The sequence below is a fragment of the Rhinolophus sinicus genome, linkage group LG05 (genome assembly GCF_036562045.2).
Source record: "Rhinolophus sinicus isolate RSC01 linkage group LG05, ASM3656204v1, whole genome shotgun sequence".
Lineage (NCBI taxonomy): Eukaryota > Metazoa > Chordata > Mammalia > Chiroptera > Rhinolophidae > Rhinolophus > Rhinolophus sinicus.
This window is the reverse complement of record NC_133755.1, coordinates 153,022,650-153,037,712: the sequence shown is the minus strand read 5'-3', so window position 1 is coordinate 153,037,712 and position 15,063 is coordinate 153,022,650. Positions and strand designations below refer to the sequence as shown.

The 15,063-nt window shown below is 34.6% G+C and overlaps 1 protein-coding gene across 14 annotated transcripts in view; it reads left to right on the top strand.

Moving 5' to 3' along the window:
* Positions 1 to 15,063, top strand: part of PTPRK (protein tyrosine phosphatase receptor type K) — a 505,373-nt gene that overhangs the window by 259,012 nt on the left and 231,298 nt on the right. For all 14 annotated transcript variants that reach the window (XM_019729452.2, XM_074333558.1, XM_019729449.2 and 11 more), the window contains exons 4-5: positions 5,528 to 5,609; positions 7,703 to 7,818. In XM_019729452.2, the coding sequence (XP_019585011.1) occupies positions 5,528 to 5,609; positions 7,703 to 7,818 (198 nt within the window). The remainder of the gene's footprint in view (positions 1 to 5,527; positions 5,610 to 7,702; positions 7,819 to 15,063) is intronic.

The window sequence follows — 15,063 nt, the reverse complement described above, 5'->3', positions numbered from 1 at the left end:
TCCCCTCTGTCCTTTTGCAGGTTCACCTTCCTTTTTTATATCCGGGGAGAATGAATGGCAAAGAGAGAGAAGGTGACCTAGGATGGATCCTTGAGAATTCAATGCTTAAAGTTTACATGAGAGAGACAGAAATCAATTATATTTAATGATGTTGACATACTTTTGTTCATATGTATTATGCAGTGTGTGTGTGTGTGTGTGTGTGTGTGTGTAATTTGTTGTTCAGCTACCATCTGTTGAATGTCTCCTATATGCCAGGTACTATGATTAAGCTTTCAAGGACACAAAGTTGAGTCAACCACAGCCGCTGACTTTGAGGCCTCATTATAACGAGAGGCGGAGATGCATGTGGTGTAGCAGCAATTGGTATGGAAGGACCTGCACCCTTAGGCATCTTTGTTTGTGTTACAGATGACTCTTTTATTCATTATCAGAATTTGGACCTGGATATTTAGAAATAGGTTTTGACTTTTGTACATTTATTCTTTGAAGGCAAACATATAATTCAGTTAGAACTTGACATTAGCCGTGCTCAATGTTTAAAAATTCAAATCACAAAAACACAAATTTAAGGAGGTTTATGGGAATAAAGTATCAGTTTATTATTATTATTTTTGCAAATTGGAAATGGAGGTTATGTTTTTGATGAGAGAGAAGGAATGGGAAGACATTTTATTTTTCTATATTGTCCTTTATGAATGTTTTCTTCCTAGGATGGCAGTGGTTCCTAACACAGAGCACTAACTGTGTGCCAGGAGCTGTGCTAACTGGTTCATGTGCATTATCCCATTTAATCCTCTCTTAAGCCCCGAGGTGGACACTAAAAGTTTCTTATTATAGAAAAAGAAACTGAGGTTTTGATTTTACATATGTAATTTTACATATGTTTTTGTAGTGACGTATGTAACTTTACATATGTTTTTCTATAAGTTAAAGATACACTTAAAGAATGTTAACTAAGTCTATATCTGACTTTGGAGCCTATACTTGGGAGCCAATGCTAGTTTAGACATTATGATATATTGAAAAAAAAACAGAAGGATTGCAAAGTTTTTCAAGATTTTACTCATATCCATAATGTCTTGGACTATGTGGTGTTTCATATATAATTTAATCATTTTACATATACCATTCAAACTTCACAAAAACCTGCAGGCAAAGCCAATATTGCCCAGATGAGGCTACAAAGACACAGCTAAATACATTCCTTGGGTTACCTGTGATAACTGACCAACAGCTAGATCCTAGGCTTCTTGATTTTGGGTTCACTTTCCATTATATGACGGACTTCCTCTGCATTAATTCAGTTTACCAAAGGATAACGTTGTATTTGTTCTTTAGGGTTTGCCTCCCGCATCCAATTTAATTTATCTTTATTTCACTTATTTAGTTAATAATCCAAGAATGTTGCTAGAGTAGCAAAAATTTGATTAGAATCATTACCTTCAGTATTTCAGGTAATGAAGTGGAGTGAAAACAGCATGAAAAGCAAAGTCCATTTATTCTGTTCCCAGGCTGGCCTCCTGGATGGGTTAAAGTTGGCATCTGGTATGGCTTCCATCTCGCTCTTCTTCTGGGAAGCCCTGGTTGACTACTTGACACCAAGCATTAGATCTGACCTGAGCATTAGTCCAAGCAAGCTTTGTCTAATTAAGCTGTTGAGATTTGTTTCCCCTGAGTGGACAGAAGAGCCTTACAAGGTGAGGGCTCTGCTGAAGTGATAAAACTGATTAGATCCTTAGCAGTAAAGGAATCTGATCTTAGAAATTTCCTTTCGCTCTCGTTAATGAGCCAAAGACAATACTTAGCAGGGAAAATGAGGTCACTGAAAAAGAGAAACTTTTTTTTTTTTTCTTTAATAAAGAACAATTCTTTTAAATCAAGGCCAAAATATATTGTCCAGAATAAAGCTCAATTTAAATGAACAAATAAACTTTTTCTCAAAGGAGTAGTAATCATGTTTAAACTCATCACCTATGCCGAGCAAAGGCAGTTAAATAATTCCAAGAAGGTAAAACTAAGATACGCCTAGAAATGAAAATAACTTAAATGCTGACTACAACAAAACTGAAATAACTAACAATGATTAATTATACAGATGTGTGGTCTAGTCATAAAAATGTATCCCTCCATCCCCCCAATACCGGGTTTCTCTCACTTTTTCTTTCTGTTCCTTCCCGTTCCTTGAACCACATTCAAGCAAATAAAACATATTTTCCTGGGATACACTTACACAAATCTCACATATTAACAATGTTTATAATCTTACCTTTTGGTTTATATAGCACTTTTATATATGGTACTATTTAATCCTCATAAAATATTAGAACGAAAGTTGCATTATATCTTTATTATGGAGTTGGAACTTGGCTCTAAAAGGTTATTTGATTTATTCAAGAATTTGTAAACAGGAGAGTTAGGAGTCAAATACAAGTTTTCCTCACCCCCAAGAAAGTGGCCTCTACCACAACTACTTCAAGTTACACATCGTTTAAAGTCTGATTCTGCCCTGTGTCTTGCTAAGGCTTTGTTCCAATATTTAGAAAGTGATATGACAATTGTTTTCCTATCAATTACAATTATATTAAATTAAATCATATGCATATGCACACACATACATATATATTTCTGTGTTCATAGGTTAGCTATCCTTTCATTGTGAAGCATTTCTCTTCCCACAAAGACCTCGCTCTATTGCTTCTCAGCTTCAACTTGTCCCATTGAAATCAGTAGTCGTAAAGGACAACTTTGAAGTAGAAAAAAGGAACATGGGAGAAAGTTTATGATGGGAGTGAATGGATGGGAGATGAGTGATCCCCCTGCCTACTGTGTCCTAGCATCATTGATGTTCATGGTGGAGTAGGGGGGTGGGGTTATAGAAGCATCTTATGAGGATGCGAAGGGGGGATGCTGATGATACCGCTGTTTAGTTACTATAGTGTATAATTCGTGTGTTTGAAAATTATGTTAAATTTTTTTTTGTATTTAACATTTCAGACTTTTAAAGGAAATTTAAAACCCATTTAAAGGAAATGATTTCACTGTGTTTGCTGCTTCTTTTTTTTTTCTTTTTTAAATTAAAGTTTATTGGGGTGACAATTGTTAGTAAAGTTACATAGATTTCATGTGTACAATTCTGTAACACATCATCTATATATCACATTGTGTGTTTTCCACCCATAGTCAGTTCTCCTTCCATCACCATATATTTGACCCTATTTACCTCTGTTTTCTTCTTTATCTTGAGAGGCAGTGTAGTGAAGTTCATGGAAGAAAAGAAACTAGAGGCAGGTTGGCTCGGGCCCCTTCCTGGCTCCACTGCTTGTTAGCTGTTAGACTTTGAGCCAGTTACTTAATTTTCTTTTAAATTGTGGATAAAAATCATACCTATCATATATGATTATAGTGAGGATTAAATGAGCCTGTGTGTTGAGGGCAGTTAGTGGAAGGTGGGAGGGAGGCATGGAAGGAAAGAGAGAGAGAAAGAGAAAGAGACACAACAGACACGTGAAAATGCATGCTGGTTTACGAGTCTCATGTATATAGTAAGTGCTCCATAAATGTTAATTATTATCATCCGTCAATAAACCTTCTGCCTTTCTAATATCATAAAGTTGTCAGAAAGTTACCAGAGGACTCCTAATGGTTAATGCCATTTGACACTTTTTAATTCCAGTTTTTTTCTTGATCTCTTTCCTGTATTTCTTTTTTTTTTTTAAGCACATCATACATTCTTTTTCTTTTTTAAACCAAACTCCCAAATTTACAGTTTGTTCTGTTTTTGCACAACTGCCGCAAGCTTCACTGTCTTTGTTTTCCTATCGGAGGCCCTATGTCTGTGCTGAGCTAGAACCACAGCCTAATCCCAGAATTGACAAATATTCTCATGGGAAAGGAGACATGGCTGGAGATCATAGGATCACTGGAGAGACTTTCTTCCTAAAATTTGTGTTCGTAGAGATGCCATTGTTTATACAAATATCTGATCTTTTAAAATTATGGTTATTGTAATGAATCTGGCCTTTTCTAATGCTTTTGGTGGGCATGTTGACTTGCCTGAAACCTCCTGATAACTTCTTTTCCATCCTTGACTGTTGTGTGTGAATCACACTTTGTTGGCTTTACTTCTGCACGCTGTCTTCTTGCCTTTCATTTCTGTGGTTTTCTCATCTCTCTTTGTGATATATCTCTATATGTACCCTGGGCAAATCAAATTTTCAATGTCTGAAATGTACTTAGTTATCCTCTCCCTCAAGTTTGTACCTTTTTCTTTATCACTAATCCTGGCTAGGGATGCTGATAGCATCATCCATCTAGTGGCCCAAGCCAGGAATCAGAATTGTCCTATATTTCACTCAAATTAATGAGTCAATAAGTTCTATTTTATTTCCTTAGTATTAGTTTTTACCTCTTTCTTTTTTATTTTTTTATTTGTTTTTTTCATTTTCCTGTTTCCACTGCTACTAGCATATTACCTAGCTGCATATTTCCAGTCTTCTTTTAGGCCATTCCTCATCTTATAGTGACATACCATTCTAATAGACCAACTTGATTATATTTCTCACTATAAACATAAATTTCCATTACATTTCTTAAAATGTTTCACAAAATACTCCAACAAATAATTTATGTATCTCCACAAATAAAGGAGACCATAGTCAATTAAAATGTTGAAATGTGGCATGCTAAATCTGTTTTCTCTTGAAAAGTCATAGCACACGTTAAAAGAAAGGCTATGTGAAGTCCTGCTATTGACTCTTAACAGCAAAACTCTACAATATGAGCTTATTTTGAACATCAGAACTTTTTCTGTTTGTTTAATATATATGTATTAATGTGGAACTATTACAGGATTTACTCCTGACATCACTTCCATGATATTCAAGTTCTGCCTTCCATCCCTACCTCTCTAATGTCATCTCTTCCTTTATGAGCCTTTGTTACCATACAAATTACATTCATTTAGTTCCCCAAACACACCACTCTATTCTATCCTAATGTGTATTATTCCTTTTGCCTATTATACCACTCATCTATCTGATGACCTCTGTTTTGAAAAACTCCACCATTTTGAAAGCTTTGATCATTTGATATCTTCACTGGTTAGCTAACTGCTTGGTATATTGCAGGTGCTCAAAGTATGTGAAAAAAATAATAACAATAGAGAAAATCAATAAAAAATTTTAGGGATATGAGATTTGCTCTATCTGCCTATTCCTTCTGCCTATAGGTTGCCCATTCAGGAAATCTAGCAATTACTTAAAAAATGTAGTGAGAGCTGCTTGTAGTTACTTAAAAAATGTAGTGAGAACTGCTTGATCTCAGTGATTTAATTGTCCTTCAAAAACATTATTTTGTTTACCTGTACAAGATTTAGGAAATTACTCTACAGTATAATATAAATTTTTAATTCTTCTAGGACAAGAATCAAATTAAAAAATTTTAAGCATTTTATTGCTATTCTTTTTCTGCTTTGAAAACTCCTTATAAATGATTGCTGTAAATGTTTTCTATTTCTTCCTGACAGGTAATATTTGAAGCCGAGGTCTCAGGAGGGAGAAGTGGTTATATTGCCATTGATGACATCCAAGTATTGAGTTATCCTTGTGGTAGGTTGTGATTAAGAATTTTATTTTACTTTGTCCTTTCAAACTTGTCTTACATTGGCAGTGACTGTTGAATGTTTATCACTTGGTCAGCGCTGTCTCTTTTGTTGTTGTTACTCCTAGCCTACTGTTTAGTTTTAGAAGAACACTGAAGTATTTCTAGAGTTTTTGACTCAAATAGTTTTTAGGCTTGTAATTGTACACATATTAAATGATTATTTTCATTATTTAATTAGTGAGAACACAATACATATATAAATTAAAATGTAGGTAGGACTTGTTCTATCTTTTGGTATTACTAAATTTTCTCAGGAAGCAAAGAAGAATAACAAATCAGAGTTCAACTGAAAGGAAAATAAAAAGCCTAACTAATTAAAAACGGGAATGAAGAGAATGAATTAGTTCACTTTATTCTAAATTTAGAACTAATATTTTTATGTCATAATAAATATCTGGTTAACCCATATTAAACAGCAAAGCGATACGAAGCAAACATAACAGGAAACTCACTTTATTAATACATAGTTTTGTTATGTTAGATGCACATTGGTTGGTCCTCAGATGGTGTAACTAAATTTGTGTTTATACCACATTTCCTGAAAGACAATTATTGCATGCATTCAGTAGAGTTAGGCATAAAACAGCTGGCATACATGCAAACTTTACCAATATTTCCCAAGAGCAGCATTTTATAAGGCCTATGATTTCTAGACGATCTGTTCAGTACTCCTGGTAGAAATTTTCTAACACATCATAAGCAGCATGCCCGGGGGGCACCACCCAGGAGACAAGGCTTATGCTCATGGCGGATGGTAGTAAAACCCTAGTTTGCATCAGAGTCCCCTGTGGAGTATGGCAAATCTGAGAATGCTTGGAGCCCCTCCTGTTCTGACCTAATAGTAGGTCTGGGTGGGGCCTGAAAATGCACATTTCTAATAAGTTCCCAAGTGATGCTGATGCCCCTGGTCTGGAGTTCAGAATTTGAGAACCACTGTTCTAGCCTATGTTCTGCTTGAAGCATCCTTTTCCCCAAGTGCTTACTGAGATGAGGCACTGGAGAAAGATGTAACCAACAAGGGTCAAATTACTTATTCTATGTGGCATATTCTAAGAAAAAGAACAATATTATCTTACTTGGAGACCAAGTTGGCTTACTAAATTCTTTCAATCTATTAGTATATGAGAATGACGTTTCCATCTACTCTCCATTTACATTTCTTGAAAGAGAGATGTTAAAAAAAGCTTTCATGAGTAAAAAAAAACAAAACCAAAATCTAAATTGAGCACAACAGCAGTTTCATTGTGATGTGGTCCTCCACGAGCTTTCTTTTACCCACTGAGGCTTAGCTTTTCTTCTGCGCATTTCCTTTCACTTGAAAATGTGAATAAGTTTCAATTTTAAAATGTCATTATAGAGAACACTTGTATGGCAGTCATAGTATACTCAGGTATAGGACATGTTGACTGCAGTCATCGCTTTTTGTGGGTCTATTTCTTTTGGGTAACTTTCTTAGAATTTACTATGAAGGAATGTGACGTGGATTTAGCAGTAGTTAAGCTGATACTCTTACTTGAGAGAAACACACGTATCCCCTTGTTCTTTGAAGTACTAGAGGATTGTAGCTATTGAAATAAAAAAAAAAAGATTTAACTGCTTAAAATGTAGCTTCCTAGTTTAATAGCCGTGGATGTGTCAGTATTTTAGATGTCATTATGTGTTTTCATTATATTTTTCCATTATGCTTTGTTTTGTGCCTATTTGATCTCTTCTGCTTGCTTTGACTTGTAACTGTTTTATTATTACCCATATGTACCTTGCTATGGCAGTTCTTCAGCATAATTGTTGAGTGCTCACTCTGTATAGAACAGTGCTCCAGCAATTATGGAGCAATAAGTAATAGAGCTACTGAGAAAAAGAACTGTGAGAGTGAGAAAGGAAATGGTGCCTTTCCGTGCAAAGAAAACTCCATTTTATTCCATAGGACAGTAGTCTTGGCCAAAGGTGAAAAAGTATTAACAACCTTATTCTATTGGGAAAAAGTAGCATGGCATGTTTTCTTCGTGTGAAAGCAATGATTTTTCTCTTGCCTTCACAGATAAATCTCCTCATTTCCTCCGCCTGGGGGACGTGGAGGTCAATGCAGGCCAGAATGCGACGTTTCAGTGTATCGCTACAGGGAGAGATGCTGTGCATAACAAGTTATGGCTGCAGGTGAGCACAAGTTGGCAGCTGAGCTAAAGGGCGCAACTGATTCTAAGAAAATTACAAATGTGCTGTTTATGCAGCTCATTCTTCTCTCTCTTTCTGTGGTGTGCGTGGGGGGTGATAGAGGGAGGGAGGGGTAGGGAGTATGTATAGATATGATTTAATTGGCTAAATTGGCTGCAGATTCAGTTCAGATATTTCTATTTTTGAAATATGAATAAATGTATAGTTAATAAGTATTTTATAAGTTGCTAATGAAACCTATTTTTTCTTTCATGTACAAACCGTGAAACACAATTTTTCTAGATCCATTCAATGTAGGAATCAAATGAAAATTACCTCATTTAATATTTCGAAAACTCACCTTACAAGAGCATAGGACTTAAGTAGGAATTGTCATGCTCTGATAAATTTTTTAAAAGTATTTTAAGAAACTTTTGTGAGTATTTCTAGAAATATGAATTGAAAGAGAACCAATTATAATTTTTTTCAGAATTTTTGTGTATAAGGGTTAATCACAGATATGAGGTCAGGATATGTGCCTTGTATGTGTATATATATATATATATATATATATATATATATATATAAAATTTCCTCAATAAATATGTATTTAATAAATTGCCATTTAGCATACATGTTGGGGATAAGTGGTATATTAAAGATCTATAAAAGAATCATCAAGGAAACAATAGATTCAGAAATGTGCTATGTTTTCAGAGATTATCGATCCTAGGACAGTGTGGGCTGAAAGGGTTGTGGGGGTGGGAATGGGAAGGAGCTAAGAGCAAAGCCATGAGGCTGTTGAGCAAAATATTTGAAGCTAAAATGTAAGTAATAATATTTTCTGAGCACATTTGCTCTTTTTATTATTTTGGTTCCATTTACATCAGAATGAGGAAAGGGATTTAATTAGAATTTTAAATTCCTGAGAATGTCAATAGAGACCAAAAAGAAAAATGGTTGTTAGATTATGTTAGTTTCTTGAACATAGATATCAACATTTATTTTACTGTGTCTTTAGAGAGGTGAAATTAGTGTTTAGGATAATCATTAGTTTGCAGGTGGTTTGGGTCATGATTATAATAAATGATTATTAAAATCATACCTCATATAATGTCTGATATTGTATTATATGTTTTAAATGTGTCATATCATCCAATTCTCATGATACAATTGGATAACAGATGTACTTCATATAAATCTAATTACTAGTACTTTTATAATGTATTTGATTTGCAGCTATTAGGATACTATACTGAATATGTGAAAAGGAAATGAAGCCCCTTTATTTTTTTCTGATTATGCTAATTTCCCCTACAGATATTAAAATATAAGAGAATTCTTCCTGGAGAGCAAGTTGTATAATTTGTACCTTCTTTTATCAGCTACACATCAAGTCAGAATCTCTCGTACTTCTCTCTCTCTCAGCCTAAATAATAGTTTTAAAAATACTTTCAGACGTATTTTCTAATTATTTTTCATTTAGGTAGGAAGATCAGTTGGCATTTGCATTTAGTTATGATCCAGATAGTCTTGCCTTGTGGAACTAGAAGCTCTGCTGTCTGCCCCTGGTTTTATGCCCCAGGATTTAATGTGACTCGAAATAAAAAGGGTTTTGTACACTCAGACACCAGCTGCCCTCTGGCAACAAAGGCTTTTTGGGCCTGCTGGTCTGAGTGGGTTGCAGTCAAAATACTGTTCCTTTCTGTTTCTTACTTTGTAGATTGACTCATTTCATTATAGTTTCTTAAAAATCTCCTTCTGCCATTTTGAAACAAAGATGAGAGAGAAAAATATTCTGTGATACTTCTCTTCTGATTTCTTTATTTCTTCTCTTCCTTATGTTTACATTTGTCAAGGTATATGTGCATATTTCTCTTCATTTTGACATTGAGGTCGCTGAAGTCCTCAGCAGTTTGCATATTCACCTTATTGATGAAAAAGCTTTTCTACATTTTTCAATAATACTAGTTAAGTTACCTTGACTTATTCTCTTAAGTATTCTTCTCCATGTTTTGCAAATATTGAAAAAAAAAAAATCAATTACTTAGTTTAGGGATGTTTTCAAATGAGTAAGACTAGTTATTATACATGTATAAAATGAGACAATCAGAAAGTGACCAGTGACTTAAAAAAACTGTCCATCCTTTGCTAAAAGTAGTGGAAACATAGTCATGTAGGAAGAATCTTGGTTCCATGATTCCATACAATGGGTTCCAAGCCATCCCATACAAACAGATGTCAAGTCATTTTTTTGGGTGTAAAACAACTTCCTATAAACCAGGAGGTCTAGTTCTTAATTCAAACTTGAATTCTAACCTTTAACTCAGATAACCCAGTTAATTCTGTGGGCTTAGAGAATTCATTGAATTGTTCTGAGCGTCAATTTCCTTATCTATAAAAGGAGATGTTGGATAGAGACTAAAATCCCTTCCAGCTAAGGATGCTAAACTAGGTCTTTATAGTATTTTTGATGACCTGAAACATTAACTTGATTACCTTTTTTGTTTGGTACAATAATATAGAATTTTTATGTTATTAGTTTTATATGGGAAAAATTGTCCATTAAATTAAGTATCACTGTGAGAACAATTACTTAAAATATCTGCTGATAGTAGTGAGAATGAATGTTCTCGAAGCAACTCAATGAAAGGTCACTGCATCCTATCAAAGAAGTAAGAAAATAGTGGAGAAGCCATTATACCTGCCATGATCAGGTGGAATGGAAAATGATGATGAACTTTTTATGTGTGCAAATCACTTACATTATATGATATTGTGCTTCAATAGGTAAATTAAAAAGCAGAGTGAAAAAAAAACACAAAAAACAACAAAAAAACACAAAAAACAAAGAATGAGTTATCTGAGCTACTGTAAGATAATTCATAAAGTGTATCATAGTGGTTCTGGATGTATCTTCAGGGAGTGTTCTTTCCTGTAAGATCTCAGATTGTGTAATTATAGAGTCTTAGAAGTAGGTCATTCCTTCTATACATTTAGAAAACAATGACAAAAAACATAGTCCAAATTAATCTCGTTGAATATGCTGAGTGAACTACAGATGCATAAAGAAACATGAATGAATGTTTTTAGATGTCTGTTGAGAGTCAACAAGCTAGAAATATGGTGAAATTATGAGGCTTTCTGGAACATAGTTTTAAAAAGTGTGTTATGAAGTTCATTTATGTGAGACAGGGACTTAGAATAAAGTCTTTAGTAGCTCTTAGAGAATTTCCAAACTCCTTTTCTATCATAAAGCTCAATGAAGTAGCATATATCTAGATATAAACACAACATTTTTTCTCAACTTACTATTTGCAATTTTTTTCATATGCAAACAGATGTTTTTCAAATTTTAGAACTGAACCATTTTGTGTTCCGAGGGAACCCCCAGTGGTAGAGAATTTGTGAATCATAACTTAAGGCTTAGGATAATACATAGGTTATAGGAAATAAGATGTGCAATTAAATTGTAATGTATAATTTATATGGATTGTATTCCTGAGTAAAATAATAAAAACATCATGTTATATTCCTGAGAATTGTCAGATCATTTTCTCACAGGAAAAAATAAGTTTATACATTTTTGTAGGGTAAAAATTTTAATCATGTCCTTTTTAGTCCAGTTCTTATTAATATGAACAGTAGATTAAGTGAAAGCAGAAAAAAAAGTGAATATATAAGCCAACAGATTACATATGACATTGCAGTTCCATATATATGAGAAGTAAAGGCATATACTGTACTCACAAAAAGACTTGAGCTAGAATGTTTATAACAGTTTTATTCATAATAAGCAAAACTTGTAAAGATCCCACATGTCCATTAATAGGAGAATGGAGAAACAATTTGTGGTTCATTCAAGCGATGGAATGCTACTCAGGAATAACAAAGAATGAATTACTAATACATGCAATGAATTACTAATACATACATGTATGGATAAATATCAGCAACATTGTGTTTTCAGAAGGAGGGCAGATAAAAGAGTATACACTATATGATTCCATTTCTCTTAAGTTCTAGAAGAGATACAAGTAATCTACGGTGATAGAAATCTGAACAGTATTTGTCTCTGGGGATGGGGCTCGATTAGAAGTGGGCAGGGGGAAACTTTCTGGGATAATGTAAATGTCTTACATCTTTATTGGGGGACCTATGGGTCTATGGTTTTATATATATACATACATATATATATATATATATATATATATATATATTAAACCAAATTAATCCATATATATGTATATAGCCATATTTGTCAGATGTTTAGATCTGTCCAATTCACTGTATATACAGTTTTCCTCAACAAACCATGAATGAGGAAAAAAGAGCATATGAAACATTTTATCAAATATCCAAATTTCTGCCAGTACTAATCAAGCCATAGGTGGCATTAGTCTACAAACATTTCCTGCACTTCTGTCCCTCTTTTCTGATTTGATCAAGTTCAACGGTAACTTTTCAGTTTTAGTCTAAGCTGAAAAATAAAATAAAGCATCTTCTGAATGTTCTGTTATTAGAACATGTTATAACTTTTTGTGATGTGGAAGAGTTAAAACAGGGGTTGGACTTTACCTTATAAATTCGTATTCTTTCCTGAAGGTCCAGTATAAGTGGACACCTACATGGCAAATCAAATAGAGCCTATTGCTGCAACATCTGTCAGACCATATGCTTTGGCTTCAGGTCCAGTGTAGAAACTAAAGTGCTAATGACTCCATCCATCATTACAGAGCTTCTTGGGCATGTATCATTGGATCGGACAGTGACAGTCAACTGTGGAGTTATTGAAAGTAGGGAATTGTTTGGGTAGATTTAGTGGGACCATTTGTTTTGGTGAATTAAAATGAGGCTGTTGAATATGTGACTGGTAATTCTATACAGACTGCCATCAGAACTGTGGCAATTGAACCAATCTGGCTATAATTGCCGCAGGAGCTGGCCCTGTGCCACCTCAGAGGGCCTGCCAGTACGGGAAAGTCAGCCATCGCTTTGCCCTTTGTGAGGTTTGTCACCACTAATGTACTGCGTTACGGCTAGTTTCTCAGCCAAAGGATATGTCATTCCTTATAAAAGCAATGGATAATTTAAGCAATGGATTGAGAGTAATAGTTGGAGAGTAGAATTAGTGAAATGAAATACAAATTGCTCTATAAAACAACCAGAGAAAGGCTGACCTCTTGCAGTAGCAACTGTTGTTACCGTACGGTCAGTGAAAATGGTTGGTCTGAAACTTCTGGCTGCACAGTGTTTTATCTATCCAGGCAAATGTCATAGCTTTGTTCCTATACTACATGTAAACATTGTCATGTAACAGTGAAAATTAGAGGCATGATTTAAAAAAAAAAGTTAATTTGAAAATATTAAAATTTTAACTGCTGAAATATATCGCTATACTATTTCAAATTCTATCTAGTCATTGCTCACAAAGCTCTTTCTGATGCTCCCCTGCTACAGTATCTTCCTATGCCTGCTTATGCTGTCATATGAAGTGCCAGGATGTCTGCAGCATATTTGATTTCCACAAGAGATTTTGCTATCTCTAATACTATTTCCTTTTGAGAACAAATCTGGTAATTTTGCATTTACTATAATGAAGGAAAATTCTTAGAAGAAATTAATCCAGCCCTAGAAACATGTACAGTTGATGGTTGGCAATTCATAGAAAACATTTTAAGAGAAATATTTCAAAGCCAAATTGATTGAACATATGTAGTATGTGATTAGCTCATTGGGTACCATAAAACAAAAGGAAAGGAAGAAGATATAATAAAAACTGTTCTACTGTTTGGGCTTGGTAGAAGTCTGTCAGTTTTCAGGTCATTGTCAGTAAGAGTGATTGACACATATCTGAAATATTAGAATAACCAAAGGCAGTATGTAATTACTAGGACAGTTAGTAGAGTTGAAGAAATGACGTCAGAATGGCTAGAGGAACATGTTATGAATATATCTTGAGATTGTGAGAGACTGGATACATTTCTTAAAATCTTAGAATATTGGAAATATGCAAGAGGTATTTAATTTGTTCCCTATAGAGACTAAAGTACAGTAATAACTAATGTTTTGAAGCTATATGGTGAGATATATATAAGCTGATTATAAGGAAGAACTTTGTACTTGTAGGGCTGTTAAAAGCTAAAAAGAGTTATTCCAGGAGGTAGTAAAATTACAATTAGTGGAAATATTCACGCACAGTCTGGATAAGCACTTACTAAAGATAATTGCATTGGGCCGGATACTTTTTAGTGTCCTTTTAGCCCTAAGAGATGCTTCTATAACTGAGAAAAAAAAAAAGACCACGTGGAATCTAAACATTATATGATTTCAGAGTTGACAGAGAGTACCATAGACTGAAACTTTTGGTGAAATCCTGAAGGAAGATTTGATTGAGGCTTTGAAGGACATACAGGACTTGAATAAGCAAAGATTCAGTGGGCATAGTTATCACTGCAGGTTAGTGTTCTGTGTGTGTGGGTGGAATTGGAACATCAGGAGGAGTTATCTTATTGAAGTGGAAGTTTCCCAATGGTAAGTAGAGGTAAATATTGTTTATGACAGTGATGGGGCCAAGCATGAGATGGAGACAAAAGAAGAAAAGACATGACTAGTAGAGGTACAGACATCAAGGAGTGAGGGCCTATGATTGGACAGTGCTGGTGGAGTCGTAAAACATGTGAGTAGAGAAGGAGAGGGATAAATGAAGGAAGACAATAGAGTTTTGGGTCTGGTTGGCACCAGCTGACAACATTTGGGAAGTTGTGAGAGTGAATTAATAGACAGCTTTCTAAATTTTCTCAAAAGTTTATTTTTTTTTACAGCCAGTGAATGCATTTATTGTCTCATTTTCTGTCTTGGAACTAATTTCTCTGTTAGACCCATTTGTTTCCTTTTTTCCTTCCTACCTTCTACTGCATGTAAGTTATCCTAACTAGGAGTGAAAATGAGGTGATGTTCCCATTCCTTTTGGTTCTTTTTAACCTTAATAAAAGTTTATCAAGACAGTGTTGAAGCTTGTGGCTCAATTAAACCTCTGGGTGTGTCCCAGTTATCCCGTAGGAGAATTCATCTATGGGAAGGCTCTTTGGGAAGGCCTTGAGCTGGGCTGCTCTGTACCTGGTGGCTCACGGAACAGGAATAACATCAGCGAGGAGTGTTAACCACGTCTGCTGTGCTTTCCTGACTTGTAAACTGCTCTTGACTGAAACTGATAGATGAACACTAGCCGGCTATTTAATTCTAATT